The 20,919-nt window shown below is 41.0% G+C and overlaps 1 protein-coding gene across 9 annotated transcripts in view; it reads left to right on the top strand.

The window, feature by feature from the left end:
• sipa1l1 (signal-induced proliferation-associated 1 like 1) overlaps positions 1-20,919 on the top strand; it is a 296,284-nt gene that overhangs the window by 237,090 nt on the left and 38,275 nt on the right. For all 9 annotated transcript variants that reach the window (XM_078406241.1, XM_078406248.1, XM_078406247.1 and 6 more), the window contains 3 exons: positions 5,889-6,044; positions 12,865-12,992; positions 20,349-20,467. In XM_078406241.1, the coding sequence (XP_078262367.1) occupies positions 5,889-6,044; positions 12,865-12,992; positions 20,349-20,467 (403 nt within the window). The remainder of the gene's footprint in view (positions 1-5,888; positions 6,045-12,864; positions 12,993-20,348; positions 20,468-20,919) is intronic.

Below are 20,919 nucleotides of genomic sequence, written 5' to 3'. Positions count from 1 at the left end.
TTCCTTTACAAAACAGTGAGAATTTCTCCTGGATAATGTAAATTAATTTGACCATGGCAACGGCTTCAAAGTCAAAACTTTCTTTCTGTCAGTTTTGTAGTCTAATTTACAGAAGCACTGTACTCATCCAAATATGTATGTCAGTGAGACTTGCAAGAAGACAGCAAGAATCTTTTGATTTGGAATGGTCTTTGACACTTCTCCCAGAAATCAATTCTTTTTTCAATGCTCATCCATGAAGAAGAGGTTTTTGAAGTTTGAAAATCATATATTTTAGTCTGAATAGCACAGAAGTGCTGAGGTGAAACATTTAACATCCAATGCATCCTATTATTCTATTCAAACAAGCTACCTTGCTAATGTGGAAATAAAGAACTGCAGATGTTAGTCAATACACAAAATGACATAAAATGCTGGAGTAACTCAGCAGGTCAGGTAGCATCCTTGGAGAACATGGATATGTGACTTTTCAGGTCAAGATCCTTTTTCAGATGAAGAAGGGTCAATACCCTCTGAAGAAGGGTCTCGACGAATCTTGAAGTCATCTATCCATGTTCTCCAGGGATGCACCCCGAACTGCTGAGTTATTCCAGCACTTTGTGTCATTCTTTTGCTAATGTAGAACACTGAAATTTCCATGCTGTGATTACACTGCCTCAGAATCTATGTCATAAGTCAACCGTGATCACTGTTCTGATAGTGAATGTTGATAGACTAGTGGGGAAAAGATGGCTTAAAGCCAAGTCAGTACGTTTTTGCCCAATATAAACTCTCCAACTAAAGCCAACTTTTGGAACTAGGAGCTCTGGGTGATTTTATTCCATTTGTGTATCTGTAGTATAATTGGTGTTTCCATCTGTACCTCATTCCTGAGCTGAAATAAGCTAATTCAGCTACGATAGGAAAATAAAGCCACCATCTCTTTAGGGTCAAAAGGGTGTAAAATCAAAATGAGGATAAAGCATTTCAAACCCCCAAGTCAGCAAATTGTTTACTTGCCTCATTAACATTTCCAAAGTATTGCAAGAACCACTGATGCAAACATTTTTATGAATCCTAAAATTATAATAAACAAAGAATTTTTTTGCATGATCAAAGAAATTAGAATGTAAATAATCTGACGTTTTGGAATGGTATGATCAAATGGAATAGTGCAGCGAATTAATAATAAATGAATCCAGCTTGAAACAGGCACTCAGATTTCTTGAAAAGTATCATAAAAAGTGGCTTTGATTATTATTAGATTTCCAGGGGAGAAAACACATTGAACACAAACACTCAACGGACAGGTAGCATCTCTGGAGTGAAGGAATAGGTGATGTTTTGGGTCGAGCCTAGGATTGCCAACTGTCCCGGGACAGCAGGGACATCCCGTATTGTGGCTAAATTGGTTTGTCCTTTACGCGACTGCCCTTGCCCCGTATTAGGCTCGGGGGGGGGGCGCTGTCGACCCGGAGGCTGTAGGCCCGGAGGCTGTAGGCCCGGAGGCTGTAGGCCCGGGCGCTGTAGGCCCCGACACTCCAGGTTTCCGATATTTTAGCTCCGGACAGTCTTGGTCCGGAGGCCCGGGCACCGCCTAACGGAGGTTGCATAGCAACCCGCCTCCCAGCCTGGTCTACCACCATTGGTGGAGCGGGAGCACGTGGCCGCCGGCTGGGTGAGGTCACGTGGGGCGCTGAGGCAAGGTGATGTCACCTTGACCCGTATTTGGGAGTGAGATAGTTGGCACCCCTAGTCAAGACCCTTCTTCTGTGTTTTCTTTGGAGCGTAGAAGGCTGATTAAGAGATAACTCTGTTATCTCTCATTAACAGAGTTGTGAGAGGAAAGATAAGGGATATAGTGAGAAACATTTTCCGTTTGCAGTGACATCTGTAACCTGATGACACTGATTTAAGGTAAAGGATAAGGGATTTGGAGGGAAATGTATCTAAAGATTCAAGATTCAAGATAGCTTTATTGTCATCCAAATTGGACGAAATTCAGTCACCCACAGTCCAACAACAAAAGCATCAAAATAGGCATTAAAATTACACAACCCCCAAAACACACAAAAGAAACATCCATCAAGAAAACATCCATCACAGTGAGTCTCCTCCAGTCCTCTCCTCACTGTGATGGAAGGCCACAATGTCTTTTCCCTTCTCCTGCTGTCCTCTCCCGCAGTCAGGCTGTTGTGGTTGCAGGCCGCGCCGGGCGGTCCGTAGCGGGCCGAGCCTAAGGCGAGTCACAGCCGCTCCCGCAGCCTCCGAAGACGGCCGGCTCCGCCGATGATAAGTCCGATCCGGGGCGGGCGAACACGCTGCTGCTGCCGCTGTTGCTGCACGTCGGGGCGGTCGTGGCTCCCGACATTGAAGCCCCCGCCCAGCAGAGAAATATCCCGCGGCCTATCTTAGGCCGCGCCGGACGGTGAAATGTCCGCGACCCAAGCCCCGCGATCTGGGGCGGGCGAACACGCTGCCGCTCCCGGAGCTCCTGATGTCGGCATCCACGCGGCCCGAGCCTAAGGCGAGTCGCAGCTGCTCCCGCAGCCTCCGAAGACGGCCGGCTCCGGTGATGGTAAGTCCGGTCCGCGGGCTCAGCGAACCAGAGTCCTGGAGGCCGACAGCTCCAGGAGTTGGGCCGATGGTAGGCCGCAGCAGGAACGGAGACACGGCCCAGAAAACAAAGGTCGGGTCTCCGTTCGGAAGGGACACCTATTTACAATTTTACAGTCCCCCCCCCCCACATACACACATAGTACACAAACACAAAAACACGACATCACAACTACAATTAAGACAAAAAAAACAACAAAAACACAAAGATAAATGGACCGCAGGTAAGCCGCAGCTGCTATGGCAGCGCCGCCAAAGAGTGGTTTGTGTCATTTAGTGGGAGCAACTTTCAAATCCCATATCTATCCAGTGAGATATTGTGTACAGAAATACGAGTGCAAACAGGTCTCAGCAGAATTAACATTTTTGTTTTTCTTAAGCAGTTTGTTGCCCTTTTCTGTTCTCAAAATGGATACTGTTTCTTTTATAGTCGATATTAAAGGACTGATGATATCTTAATTAGCTTACAGCAAGTAGTATTTATCCTCCCTGGTGTGCAATAAGCTGAAACACAAATCACTTTATACTTAATAAGGGAAAGTGGTATTGCCAAAGCTGTAATAAACTGAAATCGGATCAGACAAAAATAGAGATTGGGTGCATTTTAACCATCTAATCAGATAACTGGTCAACTAAATTGCATTGCAAGAACTGAGTTTGATCCAATGTCAATGCTTTATTTCTTTTCCTGACGTTCGTGTCAGGTTGGAGGAGGGATTCATTGTGTGGGTTCAAAGGATCTCTGGTACCTCACCTAATGATTTGTATCGACCAGACATAGGTTAGTGGTGAATTGGGGACACCAAAATGAATCCAACCAGAGACATTTTCCATCACCAGTTAGATAAAGTGATTAATGTTGACGACCTAGGCTCCTCATAGAACTGAAGATTCCAAGGGCAATTGTAACTTAGAAAATTCCAACTTTCCTAACTTAGTTCCATACCATTTAATAAATTTCTCAGCTGAGTATCACAAAGCTAAATTGAGCTTGTCTTTTATAAGAATAAAATAATCTTGTATTGCATTAATTTGAAACTTGGCTCTCTATTTTTTTCTTAGCTTAATTATTCCAGATAAATAGGATTTTATTTCCGGTAGAGCTTCTGAACTTTAGCTCTGAGAGATTATGCTCCTTTATGCTGCATGTGTATAGGATTGCAAATGGCCACCAGATTTTTATAAATAATTTTAACATCTAGAATTAGATATCTTTAAGTCTAGTGAGATGCAAAACATCTTTTTGATTTTACTTTCTCTCTTCCTCTCAAGTCTTGGGAGTTTGAATGGACATATGGGGGGGGGGCGGGCGGGGGGGGGGGGGGGGGGGGGGGGGAGGGGAGGGTAGACTCCTCCAACAAGATAGGCTCATCATTTCAATGTTGTCATGAGATTGCAAAACCCAAATGTAATCTGCCTTCCAAATTTAACGATGGCAGGGCACTTTCCCCAGACCCTGGGTAACCCCATGGATGAACGCGATAACTACTTTGTGCGAAAGCTAAGTTCTTTTGCAGGACATTTAAGATCTGATTTTCATTGGATTCTCATTTTTTCATCGTCTGCATAAAAAAGAATGAGATGTCTTCCCTACAATATGACAATGTGATTTATCGACATTAGTACCATGGCAAGTTCTCTCAAGTGAAAATGAAATAATGACTGGGCAATATGTTTAGGTAATGCTTAATGAGGGATTAATGTTAGCCATGGCAAACTTTTAAGGCTTAGATTTCAGCAAGTGACAGTTTTTTAAAAAGTACTAATTGCTTCCTCTTTAGATTAGTAAATGAAGGGTGATAAATCTAAACTCTTTAATGAAATACGGCATTTATATTAAGGGTGGGCAGCATCTCTGGAGAGAAGGAATGGGGACGTTTTGCCCATTCGGAAATGTCACCCATTTCTTCTCCCCAGAGATGCTGCCTCTGATACTGAGTTACTCCAGTATTTTGTGTCTATCTTCAGTATAAACCAGCATCTGCAGTTCTTTCCTACACATTTATATTAAGGGAATGTGTCTTGAGAAGGTGAAATTTTAGATATGAATAACAAATGAGGAGAGGAGTAAGTGGTGGCAAGTGCAGGGGAAGCATCTTTTACATTTTTAGGTCAAATTATGCTTTGGGTGTTAAGGGTTAATATAGCTATCATGAAGTATAAGGATTTTTTTTGGTTATTGCAGTATTTGTTAGTGTTAATGTTCTAAGCTCCAAATAAATTAAAATTATAGAATCTTTGAAAGCAATGTGTTACTTAATTCTTGAATTAGATTTTTAGGATAACTGTTATTGCCTGAAGTTCTGACACATTCAGGCTGGTTTGTAGGTGCAAAAATGTAGTAATGAAGTGTAGCCTCAGATATGTTTTCACATTTGTTTGAGCAGTATGGACTTCAGAATTGTGAATAGGCTTTTTGTTTATTCAATATCCCATTTCTGCTACTTCTGCTCATGACAAATGCAATTCCTTTGAATAACAGATTACACATAACAAAAAATCTAAGTACATTGTGCTGAGTGAGTTTATGTCATTGGGTGGAAGTAGCAGGGATGATGCAGACAACCTCAGCATGCAAAATTCACGTTTGAACTGACTTGTAAGAATGATCATGTATGTGCGCATACAAATGCATAGACAAATTTTGGTTAAGAGCGATCAGAATTGGTATGGTTGAACCTTTAATCAGGCTGTCACACATACAAACATGGAGTAGAGTTTAGGATCAACAAACTAATCGGAAAGCTGATTCATGGGGGGTGGTCTTGGAGAGGAGGATGCTCCTCAAACTGCGGAGCATCCTGGACGATACAACTCATCTCCTCCATGACACGCTGGTCAACCTGAGGAGTACCTTCAGCAACAGACTGGTTCCACCAAGATGCAGGACAGAACACCACTGGAGATCCTTCTTCCCTGTGGCTATCAAGCTTTACAACTCCTCCACCTTCTGTCGTGGGGTAGGCTGAGACTGACTCCCGCACCCCCTCCCCAATCTTTGCACATCCCCAAGCCTTTCCACTTGTCACTTTAATATCATGTTTCATGTATTTTGTGTTTTTTATGTTGGCAGATCAATTTCCCTCCTGGGATAAATAAAGTTCTATCGTATCGTAGCGTTACAAAATTGCAATTAGTCCTGTGAATCAGTCACCATCTATACGTTCAGGAGCTGGTTTTGGGTTTATGGAACAAAATTGCTGTCGTATTTATTTTCATTTTTATTCTTAAAATACATGTTATGGAAAAGAACACAAATATCACTGCCGTTTGCAATCTGTTGACTCCTACAGGTTGATATCTTCAATGGACAGTCCTTACGTCTCCGCAGCATCGGTGTCTATGGGACGAAACCAGCATAGCCGCAATTCTCCCAGCAATCTGTCTTCTTCCAGTGATGCAGGATCCGGTGGTGGCAGTCATCGAAGGCAGAAGTCCATCCCTGATGGGTATGTCTAACCGCAGTTAAAGCCATTTGATTAGCAGCCCAAAGAGCACGTTAAAGAGCTATGTTCAGCTTGTAAAAAAATTGAACGGTCTGTGCCCTGCTGAGCAAACTAACTGAGGGATTGATGTGATCAATATCTGTGATAGGTACTCCTGTCATGTTAATTGTTGGCCCCAACATTAGAATGAAATAAAGTAGAAATAATCCGTGTGCTGCTTGCACCTGATACCAGCAACGCGTTTACATGCTAGCGGATTCCTGAGAAGTGATCCTCACAGGCTCTGTTGTAACACAGCAGACAGCTCTACATCCTCTTGATGTTAGTGTATTCTTTTATCCCTGGTATTTATCTGTGTATCATTTAATAAACCAAATATCAATAAATTCCTTACTGAAATTCTGCTTTCAGCTGGCCTGGCATCAAAGATCTTGGTGAAAAATCTTTGGTGAAAAATTGTAAATTTTCACCTGTACTTTGTTTTCTCTCATATCTGACACTTATCAGTTATTTTGCTTGCACTCTCTCATTTTTGTTTTCACATGTTACCAATCTCCCTTTCCATGTTTTCCAAAATCCCTTTCTTCCCTCACTTTTGTCCTTTATCCTAATGCTTTTACACTTCATCATCATCATAATCATTAATACTTTATTAGCCAAGTATGTTTTGCAACATATGAGGAATTTGATTTGCCATGCAGTCATACCAATAAAAAGCAACAAAACACACAAAATACATTTTAACATAAACATCCACCACAGGGACTCCTCCACATTTCTCACTATGATGGAAGGCGAAAAAAACATTTGCCACATTTGCTGTCCTTGAACATTACTTCTGTGTGCATGCCTCTCCCTCCAACTCCCTCTTTTTTTCCTTTTACTCAATCTCAGTTCTTCATTCTCTTTAGCATTCGTTGTCTATCTTCTCCCCTCTTCTCTCTGTTCCCTACACTCTACCATCCTTGTGTCCTTCCTCTGACGCACCAAGTACAGTAAAAGTAGTCCCGTCTGTAAACACTGTGTTCTCATAACCTGTGTTCTCAGGCCACAACATTAAATATTTAGTTTTAAACAAAAGTTATCATCAAAATAGGCCAGTGAGAAAAAAGGCAACCAATACCGTTTGAGCCTGCCAAGCATATTTTCAGATGTTTTGGAAATTAAGTGCCAGTGTGAATGATAATTAAGAATTCATGCATTTAGTTCACATTGTAGTCGTGGAGGGGTTCTAATTACATGCATTCGTCTATCATACTTGGCCAACCTTTTGAAGAAATTGCAGGTTGTTCGTGCAAACTGGAAAAAGGTGCCGTGAAGTTGTCTTTGTGCATTGGACCCCGACGAAAATGAAGATTGAGCCCCTTTCTTATGGAAAAGATTTGAAATGCATATTTTACACGTTGTTGGACTTTCCTGAAGTTGCTCTTGGGATTTCTGGAATGTTTCCTCCGAGCAATCCCAGACTTATGCTGAACATTTCTATCAGAGTTGAAGTTCACCTGATTCTCGTAAAAGCACTTATGGCTTTCTTGTCCCGCTATCGTTATGAGTTTGGCTACTGAATTACAATGACTAAATTCCAAATTTAATTTTGATGTAATTCATCGGGACTTCTTTATATTCTTGATGCTGACCTACCTGAATTAGGATTGCCATTTATAATTAAAGATCTGTAGTGTTAATGGGCCTCTGGATTAGATCCAATGTTATAATGCGTAACATTGTAGGTTTGAGCCATGAGTACATCTGCCTTTAGTCATCTCTTCTGTTGAGGGACAGATGGAGAAGAGAAGCCGAAGAAGAATTTATACTTCTAGAGGGGAAAAATAAGGAATACATTTAAGAATCTCCCTCAACTTGTGTCCACCTATCACTTGCCAGGCTTTGTCTGCCCCCCCCCCACCCCCCCCCCCCCCCCATCTCTCTTCCAGCTCCCTTACCAATACAGTCAGTCTGAAGAAGGTTCCCAAGCTGAAATATCATCACCTATCCATGTTCTCCAGAGATGCTGTCTGACCTGCTGAGTTACTCAAGCACTTTGTGTCTTTTTTTTAAGATGCTTATTTCTAGTGTTAGGATACAAATTAGAATCTAGACCATTCCAACTTGTGACAAACAAATGGGGAGTACAGTGCATCATATTGTACGCAATTCCCATCCAATTCAGAAGCCACGCTTAATGGGGAAAGAAGAAAAATGAATTAAAAACCCAGGCACGTCAAACCAGGAATAGGGACAAGAAATTATCAAGGTGGCAACTGGTGAAGCTCGTTGGGCACTTAATAATTGTCGCACTATGCTACAAAAGAACGATTTCCAACATTTCATCAGATCAAACCTCTGCAATCATGCCACATCCAGTTGTGAATGATGGAAGAACATTTGAGTAAACAGTGGGAGGAGAAGTCTCTGTGAATATTTCCATCCTCAATGACAGCAGAGCCTTGAGTGTAAGAGGCAACCTTAGTAGCCCAGTGGATGATCAGTCATGACATCTCCTGAATCATCACAGAGAGCAGTCTACATCCAATCCATATCAACTCTTCCGGAGAGGCTAAGTACGTTGTGGGCCGGACATGACCTTGAATGCAGGGCCGAATACTTGTGCTTTGAGTGCTGCAGTGTAACATAACATCAACATCTCCCTGGCAAAGTGGAAAATGATCTTGCTATAACAAAACAGGACAAATCTAATCCAGCCAATTAACACTTGCTTTTAAGCAAAGTGATAGAATAGTCGAATCAACTCCTGCTTAATTGTCAGCAAACTGCAAACAGTTTGGTTCTACTTGGAATGTTATGCTTCCGATATCATTGCCGTCTTGATTCAAGCGTAAAAGATCTGAATTCAAGACCACAGTCCAGCACTGTCACCTCAATGACAATTAGTGATTGGCTCTAAATGCTGGGTGACCCATTAGTGACCATCTCATCTGAATAGATACCAATTCCTCTTGTGAGTTGAGATTAATTTATGTCAATAGAATCACGATGACTCTGATCAACATTGCCAGGTGTCCATCTCATTGGACAAAGTGATCTCCACCCCCAATTCCACCGTTATTAATTACTTAGATAAAGAGTAAAGTACATTTATCCACAATTATTGAGGGTGGATAGGTAGGTGAGAAACCAAATTGTGAAGAGGACATCAACTGCAAATTGATACAGAAAGGTTAACCGGTGGGCAAAGATTTGACAGATAGAATTTGATAAGGGGAAATGTGAGTTGTTCCAATTAGTGGGAAGAAGTTTGTTTACATGAGGAGAGTTTGTGGAATTCTGCTTTGTGGAGGGATGTGGGCATCCTAGTACATGAAATGTAGTTGGCAAGCTGGTGCAGTAAATAATTTGGAGAGTAAAAGAGATGCTGTATAAAACTAAATTCTTCCTACAACTACAGATGCTCCCCGACTTGCATATGGGTTACACATGTAGATACTTGCATAAGTCGGATATTATGTAAGTCGGAAACAAAAGTGCTGCTGCGCACGTGTAAAATTGCCGTTCGTACTGTGTAGTACCAGTGGGAGACCATTTGGGCGCTTTGACATCGAGACCACGTGGGAGCTCTGACACAGAGACCATGTGGGAGCATCCAGGGGAACAGCTAACTGGCTTGCGCACTTGCAGAAGCACACTTTGACCAAGTCTGCTGAGATGCGCAACTCAGTAATAAAGCAGATGGCTAAAAGAATTACATAAGTGCGAGTTTATGCAAGTCATCTATTACGTAAGGCAGGGAATGCCTGTATACAGGATTTTGGTAAATACACACCCGAGTACTGAACACAGTTTTGGTGACATTAATTAAGAATGATGTACCTCTGGTGGAAGCAGATCAAAGGAAGATCACAAGCTTGATGCCTGGAACAAAGGGAATGGTGGAGGTGGAGTGTTTGATCAGGTTGTGCCTGTGTTTACTCAAGTTTCAAAAAAGATAAAGTGTTCTGATGTGGAGTGGTTTCTCCTCTCAGAAATCTAGAACTAGGGTGCATTGTTTCACCATGGGGGTCACCCCTCAAAGACTGAAACGAGGAGGAATTTCTTCTTTAAGTTTGTTGGTCTTTGGAATCCGCTATCTCCAGAGATCCATGGAAGCTCATTCTTTGAATGATCCAAGGCTGAGATTTTTTTGAATCTGTTTTATCGAGTATATAGGCAGGGACATGGAAATGAGGCTGAATACAAACATGATTTTATTGAATGACCGAGCAGGCTCAAGAGACCATATCACCTACTTCAACTCCCATTTCTTTAGTTCAATCAGAAACAGGTCGGAAAGAATTCCAACAACTGATATTCATGAAGCGGTTTCAAAAAACTATTGTGATCATGCACTAACTCAGATTCTGATTCATGAACGTCTGTACCCTATTTGATAGAAACATGCAGTCCAGGCACGCACCATCTATTTTGAAGATCATCAAATGGACATGGTGAACAAAACAAAGTGACTTTGTTGTTGTTCTGATGATTATTCTTTTACTAACTACAAAGTTTTTCTCTATCCCATCATTCTCAGACAATCAATTCTTGAGATGCTTGACTAACACTCTAAACATTACTGATTATTGTGGAATGTGTCAGTGAGCTATACAGCTGCGGATCTGTGGGAAAAGTCTAGTCTAATTAATGTATGCTATTTATGTACTTTTAGTGTGTGCTATTAATAAACTTTACATGAGCAGCCACATTAATCTTGCATGCATTTCTTTCATTTTGGTAATGGGAACATAGCTTTTGTTAGACCTGTTAGCCTATTGCAATAATCAGAATGTTAATTTTTGATTTTGCACTCTGAAGTTCAACAATACCTTTCTCCATGCATTGTTTTTATGACTCTGCTGAATGTGTAATTATACGACCCTTCTCATATATGTCTTTTACATTTCAATGGCCATGATGATAATTTGAGTATGTATAATTTTCCAAAAACAAGTTAAATAGTGGGAAAAAATTGGAAGAGTTATTCATAATCATTACCTCCTTCCAAAAAATCCACTTTATCAGTGGATTTTTTAGCGCCTCTCTGTATGAGTTCTTTGGCAAAGGCTTGCATCTTCCCATGGAGCAGGTCCTGTAATCCAGCAGTATGGTTGGCTATGGGAAGGAAACAATTGTTCATATTACAACAAATATTTTGTTTAAATTATAGGAAGAGAAATAATGAGTTTCTCATTAATGATAAGCATTAATACATAGAGAGAAGTCTTGAATTCTTGACAGTCATGCATAAACCTAAAACTCTATAATTCCTGTGGTGTACTGAGATTATTTTGGTAAATACAAGAGATTATTTTGTTTTTAAATTATGAAATGTATCCTTTAGAATTGTACCTAATACGAATTAGCAGTCCCCTCTCAATACATACATGCATTCAAACCGTACACAAAAAGTCACCCAATAATTCTACTTGTCTATTGCCATATATGTCTGAATTGACGATTCAGACTAATTACTAAACACAACCTTTCTTATATTGATATTGAAGTCTACATTATGACTAAATAGCCCTCAACTATGTATATTCATTCTCATTTGTAAAGCAAAAGCACACTTGGTTTTATATGCCATTGTACTGATTGAGTTCCTTTCATGTGCAAATGAAACGTAAGAGAGTTGTAAGCTCTTTAGCAATCGACTGTTCAAAATGGCTTGTGCATTTCACATTTGGAAGTTGGACTGAATGGAAAATCTGTTGGAATTTTTTCAGTGCCTGTCACTTCAATAATTTGAAAATGTTTCATTCAATATCACGGTGCCCACACTCAACCTCATTCCATCCATTGAGAAGGCAGATGTATATACAGTCTGCAACAACTAAAAATTATATTTTCATGCCTAAATGTTAATGTTTTACATGAGTAACTTGTTTTTATCAAGTTACAAGAATGATACAGCAACTTTGTTTTTCTTTTTTTTATAGGCTCTGTACAAATTGAATTGACAGGAACTATTGAAAGTAGCTTGACACAAGCTACTTTCAATAGCTTGAGGTGTCAATTCGGCATTATGGCATTAACAATGGCATTAACAAGGTGTCAATTCTGCATTATGGCATTAACATTATGGCAATAAGTTAATGTCAAATAATGATTGGAATTTACATTAACTTACTGCATTATGGCATTGTTAATTTAACTTACTGCATTATGGCATTGGCTATGCCACAACTACCTAAAATGTGAATGATACTTACATGTTATGTTAAAGGCAGTGAAACAACATCAACTAAGTTCTAGGTTGAGTCTGAAAAAGTATCTTGGTCATCCCTAATCAAACACAAGCACAGCTACCAATGAGAATGTACTTATCAGTCAAATCAATTAGCTTCCTAATATAATTTTCACCGTGCGAGATTTAGGGTAGGATTTTGGCGACACCCTCTCACTGACCCAGCAGTACTGAGCAGCAAATCAGATTGATTTTTTACTGATATCCCAGCTGACGTGTAGCAAGGTTTACGTTGTAAAGTCAGCAGGATGGACAGTTGCTAATTTACCTTTGGTCTTTGCTGCTTTATTGTCCTTCAAAATCTGCCCTGGTCACTGAAATTTGTGAAGTAACATTAGTTGATAAAGAAAATATTCTGGAGTAAAATAATGGAGAACAAAATATAACCTGGCAAGAAAGAAAAACTTTGGAGTTATTTTAATCTTGCTGGAAAAACAGTATAAATATAAAATTTACAGCAGGAAGTGAGTTTCTTCAGCTTAACTGCTTTGAACTGGTAACTTACTGAATCCTCATCAAGTGTGCAAATTGTTTTGTTCAAAAAGTAGTAATCCTGCTGTCTTTCTTCATTTCAATCTTCAGATTTGGTCTGAACCGGCGATCTCCTGGGTCCGTTGACCGCCTGAGTTTTAATGAGGGCTGTAGTGGCGGTAAATCCACATCCATTTGGCAAAAAAGTGAGGATGGTAGCATGGAGAAAACCACAACAGGTTAGTATGACCTTGGCTATGCGTGGCTGTTTTTAATGTTAACAGTGTGTACCTTTTGTTTGGGTATTATTGAATTGTTTTGTATTAAATATGCCACATAAATTTAAGAACTGATTATTTTAATATATTTATAATGGTGTTCTGAAATCCAATCTGATCTGAATTACTGAAATCAAAGTACAGGTCTCTTTGATCCGCTCTTCACAATTCCACAATTACTATAATCATTATTGACTATACAGTTGGTCTCAAATTTCTCCAGCTTAGTCACGAGGGATAGCAGTAGAAAAACATTCAGCAATTCCTTAACTCACGAACAGGGGAAAGGCAGATTGCAGAGACGCAAAAAAGTGAGCTACTGTGACTCCCAGATGGTGTGGGAGCAGCATAGGTGGAAATTAGAGCCCTTGTTTTTAACATTTTTGTTCTTCTGTGCATCTTGGTCCATGCTTTCCAAGTCAACAAGCAACAGACATTTGGCTCCAGCCCGTGTATTTTTTTACTAGGCAATATTTATATATATATAGGGCAGCACAATGACTCAGCGGTAGAGTTGCTGCCCTACAGCACCAGAGATCTGGGTTCAATCCTGACCATGGGTGTTGTCTGTACGGAGTTTGTACATGTTCCCTGTGACCACATGGGTTTACCCTGGGTGCTCCAATTTACTCCCACACTCCAAAGACCTGCAGGTTTGCAGGTTCATTGGCTTTGGTACAATTGTAAATTGTCCCCAGCATGTAGGATAGTGCTAGTGTATGGGGATTGCTGGTCAGTGCGGACTCAATGTGCCAAAGAGCTGTATCTCTAAAGTCTAAATATTAAAAGTACTCATCAGGTATATTGGCTTTGAGGCCGAGAAAAAAGGTTTTTTGATCATTGGCGCTGAGAGATGATTGCTTAGTTTGTGTGTGTACAGCCACACCAGAAAAGGGAAAGAATGGGAGTAAATAATCATCTGAAAATCATAATGGGGCAGATCGCACTGATATCATTACAATCATTGGTTCAATGGTGCTTTACTTGTTACATATGCAACTGCACAGTGAAATTCTTTATGCATACATTACACATGCAGACGCCACAATGTTTTGGTGCCATTTTCTGCTGAAAACGTATGTTGAAAGCATTCTCACAATTAATATAAGAAAATAACTGCAGATGCTGGTACAAATCATATAAGAAGGCTGAAGAAGGGTCTCGACCCGAAACGTCGCCCATTCCTTCTCTCCCGAGATGCTGCCTGACCTGCTGAGTTACTCCAGCATTTTGTGAATAAATACCTTCTCACAATTAATGACCTTCTCTGATAAGAACAACTTAAATCACTCCAATATCATTGACTTGTCACAGATTCATAGTGCCTCTTTTTAATCAGCACATACTTGTTAATTATTCACCAAAAGCATTTTTCTGACTATCAATATTTGGGTTAATGCTTTGAGGTGAATTTAACCACATAGTTGCTAATCCGACCAGAATAGGCCGCTCACTTGTGAAAGGACTCAAACAATTGGATTTGTGTTGCCTTGGGCAGCTTTCTCTTCCCTGCAGATCTGCAGCAATCACGCACTGAGTTACCTACAAGCTATAATTATGGAAATTGGTAGGATGTTGCTTGACAATGGAACACATGGCAATGTTGATTGCTATTGAAACCCCAGTATGCAACGTGCTTAATATTTGCATGTCTTCTGCCTTTTGAGGAATGAAGTTTTACTGTTTCAGCAAAATCTATAAATTAACTGAAAGTGGGAACAAGATTATTTTTAGTTAAACTCTCTTTCTCTAACCTGTAATAAAAGGGCTAATTATCATCAACTTTCCTATTCAAAGTGAAGTGTTGGGCTGAGTGGTGGACAGTTTGTGGTGAGTCCAAGGAATGGAAGAGAGTGGGGCCGAGGAGCGGGAGATGGCAGGAATGGGATCCCAAGGAGTAGGAATGCCAGGGAAGATACCCAAGGAGGCCGAACTGTGGTCTGACACCTACAAGTCTGAAGAAAGGTCTCGACCCGAAACGTCACCCATTCCTTCTCTCCTGAGATGCTGCCTGACCTGCTGAGTTACTCCAGCATTTTGTGAATAAATACCATCTGACACCTACAAGATCAGAGTTGGCATGATTTTGCTTTGGGATGGGAGGTGCTGGATTGCCTCCAGTTACTGGGTCGCCTTTGCTGTCTGCCCTGTTGGTCGGGGTGCAGCTCGCTCCATGTACCCATCCACCCCCATTTGTTCAATATCTACCTTGACAACTGAACTGGAATCCCACCATGGACCAGAGGTTTCACAGGGTACATCATGTACGAGCCTCTGAACTGAACTGTATCTGGGCTGGAATGGCTCGTTAGTACATACCTATGCACAGCTATGGGCAAATTGTCCCACTTCCTTCTGCTATTGTCATGCTCACCCATCAGCAGACAGCTTAACCACTTCCATCTGACCTGTCTGCAGAATGCTTCATATCAGGTGTCAAGACAAGATTCCAGACACGCAGACTCTGCCCCAGGTAAACCTCCCCACCTACACATCGCCGTAAGAATCACCGATCAGCTGGGGAGACCATGTCAGAAGAATATCTGATGACAGAATACAAAGCAGTGAATTTAAGGAGAGCTGACTGAGGGTAAACAAATCATATAGTGAATAGAAAAAGAGCTTCAAAGACTCTCTGAGAACATCCCTGAAGAGTATCAGCAATGGCATACACCACTGCAAAAAAACAGCGTTGGATCATTCTGTTTGGCGTACCGTGGGTGTTGAGACTGGTAGAGCTGCTGCCTCAGAGCACCAGAGACCTGTGTTCAATCCTGACCTCAGATGCTGTCTGTGTGGAGTGTGCACGTTCTCCCTGTGCCTGCGTGGGATTCCTCCGGGTGTTCCGATTTCCTCCCACATCCCAAGGATGTGCGGGTTTGTGGGTTAATTGGCCTCTGGAGTAGGGAGTGGGTGTGAAATTGGGATAACATAGAACTAGTGTGAACAAGTGATTAAAGGTCAGTGAGGATTCAGAGGGCCAAGGGCTTGTTTCCATGCTGTATCTCTAAACTAAACTAAACTTGTAAAAAGTGGTGCTCATTCAAATGAAGTAGTTAGAATGGAGGAATCAAAAAGGAAAAGAGTGAATCTTGAAAATCAAGAATCAGTGATGCTGCAGCATCCCTGCACCTCTGATAGAACTTTAGAGCCTAGATTGGTCGAATGAACCATCTCCTTACAAATTGCAACATTATAAACTAGGTGGCAAGAACGTTACTCAATTTACTCAAGAATGTAAATGGCTTGATTGTAATCATGTATTGTTTTTCCGCTGACTGGAACAAAAGCTTCGACGCAACAAAAGCTTTTCACTGTACCTTGGTACACATGACAATAAACTTAATTGAACTGAGAACGAGTGTCAGTAAACACAACCTGCAGCAAAGTCTTATTATCTGACAGTACAGTGGTGTGCTATTATCGGATAGCACAGCAATCCTCATCTCTGGTGCTGTTTGTGGAGCTTGTGTTCTCCTTGTGACTGTGTGAATTTCTTCTGGGCGCTCCCATTTCCTCCGACTTCCCAAACAAATGAGGGGCAGTAGGTTAATTGGCCACTCTAAATTGCAACTTGTGTAAATGAGTTGTAGAATCTGGGGAGAGTTGAAGGAATGTGAGAAGAATAAAATGGGATTAATTAGGATTAGTATAAATGCATGCTTGAATGCCACCACAGTCTCAGAAGGCTAAAGGTCCTGTTTCCATGCTGTATTATTCTAAATTTAGGCCATTGGTATGTATTGGAGTGAAAATGCAACTCAACATTGAGTGCCTGAACAGACCAGCTTCCTGAACTCATTCCAAATATTGAAAGGTCTTCTTTTGCCAAAAAAGCTTTGTCCTTATTTCTATATTAAACAAGTTTCTGGTGACATGCAGCGTTCTCGTGTTCCTTTTCTTCGCATTCTCTTTTCTCTGACCCACCATCTGTTCTGTCTGCAAAAGCCTCTCATTATCATGTGCATCAAATTGCAGTGCATTCGACAGGATAGAGTTTAGCTCTGAAGATTCATGGTAATTGTGATGACAGTAATGGATGTAGGACCTCCCATCCCCCTGCTGCGTATCCGTAGCCATCGAAGTGGCTCCGCAACACCCGGCAACTAATGACACTAGTTTATTATTTAAGTTGTGCTCAACAAAAGAGGACTTGAGAAAAGTCAAAATGTCACCGATTAGCTTGTGCTGATGGCACTCTGCTCCAACATAATATTTATCTGCCAGCTTTAGGTTTTTTTTTAAGGACTGACTATTTCTATTGTTTTCATCCACAGCTGAGCAACAGAGTTTCGTAATTAACTTGACTTGGTCTTTATAGCCCAGTCTGTAAATGTGAATTATGAGTCTTCCAACATGGTTGCTTAAAGTGTGTCATTACAATAGGTAATTCAAATGCCAACACGAGTTTCCCTTGGTTTGAATCCAAGAGATAGCAAGGCATTTTGAATGAAGGAAAGTGGAGGATAATTCATCTCTGATCACAGGAGCAAACCGTGTGTTAGTGTATCAGCTGGTGCTTGTATTTATCTTTGCAGAGTCAGTTGCATCTAAGTGAATGGATTTGAATTCCAAAGACAGAATGCAGCATGCAGCTTTGAATTAAATCATCTTCTTCAGAGATGTCCGCTGGGAAAGAATTTCTAGCTAGTGGCGTTTTAATGTTTCAGATCCATGTACAATGATTTTATAACTGTTCCAGAACTGATACTGTGAACGTTCTGTTGACACTTTTTATTTTGGTGTTGAGATTCTTCTATGTTACAGAACTCATGATGGTACCTATGCAACAATGATGACACCATAAATCTCAAGTGAAAAAAAAAAAACTCCCAAGATGTAATGCATTTGGTGCCGAGCCCAGTACTTGATAGCTGGCCCTGTTTGGGAAATGTGCTTTTCATAAAAACATAGAAAATAGGTGCAGGAGTAGGCCATTCGGCCTTTCGAGCCTGCACCGCCATTCAATATGATCATGGCTGATCATCCAACTCAATATCCCGTACCTGCCTTCTCTCCATACCCCCCTGATCCCTTTAGCCACAAGGGCCACATCTAACTCACTCTGTGGCAGAGAATTCCACAGATTCACCACTCTGTGTGAAAAAAAACGTTCTCATCTCGGTCCTAAAAGACATCCCCCTTATCCTTAAACTGTGACCCCTTGTTCTGGACTTCCCCTTCTGCAGCCCTAGGATGATAAAAATACCAATTCCAAAGACACCCACCTAAAGTGCAGTTTGCCGTGTCTAGGGGCTCCATTATGGTGATCCATTTGTTTCTGCCAGATCAGAATGGCTGCTGTGGCACTTTTAGTGTACACTAGACAACCTGTGGACCCGTTGAGTTCCCGTTGTGACGCAAGAGACGTTTAGTTATTTCAAATACTGTCTCTTCATTCCTTCTGGGCACGCTGCCACCGGGCCCGGCAACCCTCCCACAACTGCGCACGGGCGGATTCCGGGCCCGGCAACCCTCCCTCAACTGCGCAGGCGCGGTTGCCAGGCCCGGCAAGTGGGAGCACCCTGCTCAGGCGCGACTGCCTTGTTGAAACTTGTCCCATTCACAGTAAAAAAAAAAATTAAAGTTTATAAAGTGAATTACTTTTAATATATAACAAAACTTGATACTGCACAGAGCAGGGGAATGGTGAGTAAGGTGCCCCTAAAATTGTTGCGCTATCGTGTACCGTTTTGGCTGTATTTCGGGAACATACAGACATGCGCGCATATATATATATACACATACAAGATGAGACTTTTAGTTATATATAAAATATATATATAGATAATGGCAAAATGTGCCACAAAAAGAAGGCTATTACTTATTGCTTCTCACTGTACAGTTAGTTTGTTTTGCTTCCTGACGTTTGGTGTCTTAAATGAAGTCGAATATTCACACTCTCTGATTTTTGAAGAACTTTGTTTTCATTCATTTTTTTGGGGCTCTGCCAAGGCTTCCAATTTTGGAGATGCCACCTGCTTGCACTGTACACCCCTCCCCTTCTACTCTGCAATCACCGTCAAGCATCAGAACTGAGCAGTGCAATTTCGTACCGTCACCTTGTGTTGTACACGGGGGTTACATTGCTGAAAAGCAGTGCATAATTCAGAAACCTGTCAATTAAACATATAAATTTAAACAGGTGTATATTTAAGCGTGTTATTTCAAAGGTACAGCATGTAAATTAGGTCTTGGTTGTAATTAAACAAGCACTCTATTTCCAAAACTCATAAATCGGATACGTAAACAGTGAGTTGCTTGGATTTCCACATGAGCAAAGGGCAATGGCTGTTGCAATGGCTTCAGTTTATCAGGCTAGATCACTTTGCACTTCACCTTACTCGCTGCTTTGTTGCAACCTCACATGTGCCTCTTGGTGAGCCTGCTGAAAGAAATGCTGCCTAAGAGCAGAGGCCTGTTCCGATAGTAGATTCTGTGTTACATGATGATTGTTAGTCTGCTGGAAGTCGGGGGGTGATCAAGTAAAAGTCCCTCGCGTGTGCTGCTGATATGGTGTCCATTGTTTTACAGGAAACGTGGTGAAGTCCCTCAATGTCATTGGGGTTTCAGTGGCAATAACAGGGGGGGAAGTATTTTTATGAAATATTTAAAAATAAGAAACATTTAATCATTTGAACCAGTTAAGAGGAAATTAGGATAAATAGTTAATGAGGCAGCACGTTCTTTTCTGATCCGAGGCAGTATTTGGACAAGTTTGACTTTGAGTCCTTGATCAAGCTAGGCTTCCTCTGACAAGGAATGTGCACGGATTGGCTGGACTATCAAAATAGTTCTTACGTTAATTCTGCAGCTCCAGAATATTATTCATTTTATTATTTACTATCTAGTTGCTTTTATCTTGTCATTTTGTGGTGCCCCAAATTGTTATCTCGTTGAGCAATAGAATATGCATTTTTCACTGCATTTAAATATTCTACTGCAAATATGTTTTTGGAACTTTTGTGTTTGGTAAAGAGGTTAAAAATATAATTGTTGTGCTTTGAACCTTCTTTTCATTCTGGGACATGGCAAACACTCCACGCAAAGGGACTGCTATATGTATTTTCAAAAAAATTCATTAGTTACAACATCTGAAATTATAATTACAGCTGTTTCTTGGACCACAACAGTCACCAGTTTCCACATGAATGTAAAATACTCTGTATAACTTTCAAAGAAGGGATTACAGCTCTTTCCGCTTTCATGTGATGCCAGTTTGTAGTCTAATTAATGTTGGGACTGTTTATAAATAACACTTAATCAGTGGAGGAGAAATCCTCTGCTGTTTTATAAAGGTGTTGAAATATCTTTCAGAGCCAACCTGGCACATTCCATCGGTGTCGAAGGTAACATCTGCACTCAGAGATAGTCCCAGTGGGAGGTTGGTGAGACAGGAAGTCGTGGACCATGTTTCTCCCGTCAAACATGGACAGGTAAACAAGTTAAAACCTATTATATGCCAGCGTTACATCTGCTCCAGCATACGAGGAGTGATCTTCCACCCCTCCACACCCTACCCCCTTCCCTCACCACTCTCCTCCTCATCCTTGTTAGTGATCTTTTTGAGTGGAATAAAGTGCCATATTTATAGCTGACTTGCAACTCTCAACAGATGGGAAATTACTGAAAGCTTAACTGTGGTTTTCAGGTTAACATGTTCATTTTGACATTTGACATTACATTAAACTTGCAGAAACAGCTTCTTTGGCGTTCTTGAAATTGAACATTTAGGTTCTTATTAATCTCAGTGCGCCAAACACTTGTGTGTTTTTACTGCCGGTCCTCACCACCAACATACTTTGCATTACTGCGGGAGCCAGAAACCTCAGCTCAGATTCTGCCACATTCTTTGTCATGCCATTATGTTGAGTGGGGAGAAAGAAAC

Source organism: Rhinoraja longicauda, chromosome 10, assembly GCF_053455715.1.
Source record: "Rhinoraja longicauda isolate Sanriku21f chromosome 10, sRhiLon1.1, whole genome shotgun sequence".
Taxonomy (NCBI): domain Eukaryota; kingdom Metazoa; phylum Chordata; class Chondrichthyes; order Rajiformes; family Arhynchobatidae; genus Rhinoraja; species Rhinoraja longicauda.
This window is presented reverse-complemented; position numbering and strand designations above follow the sequence as displayed.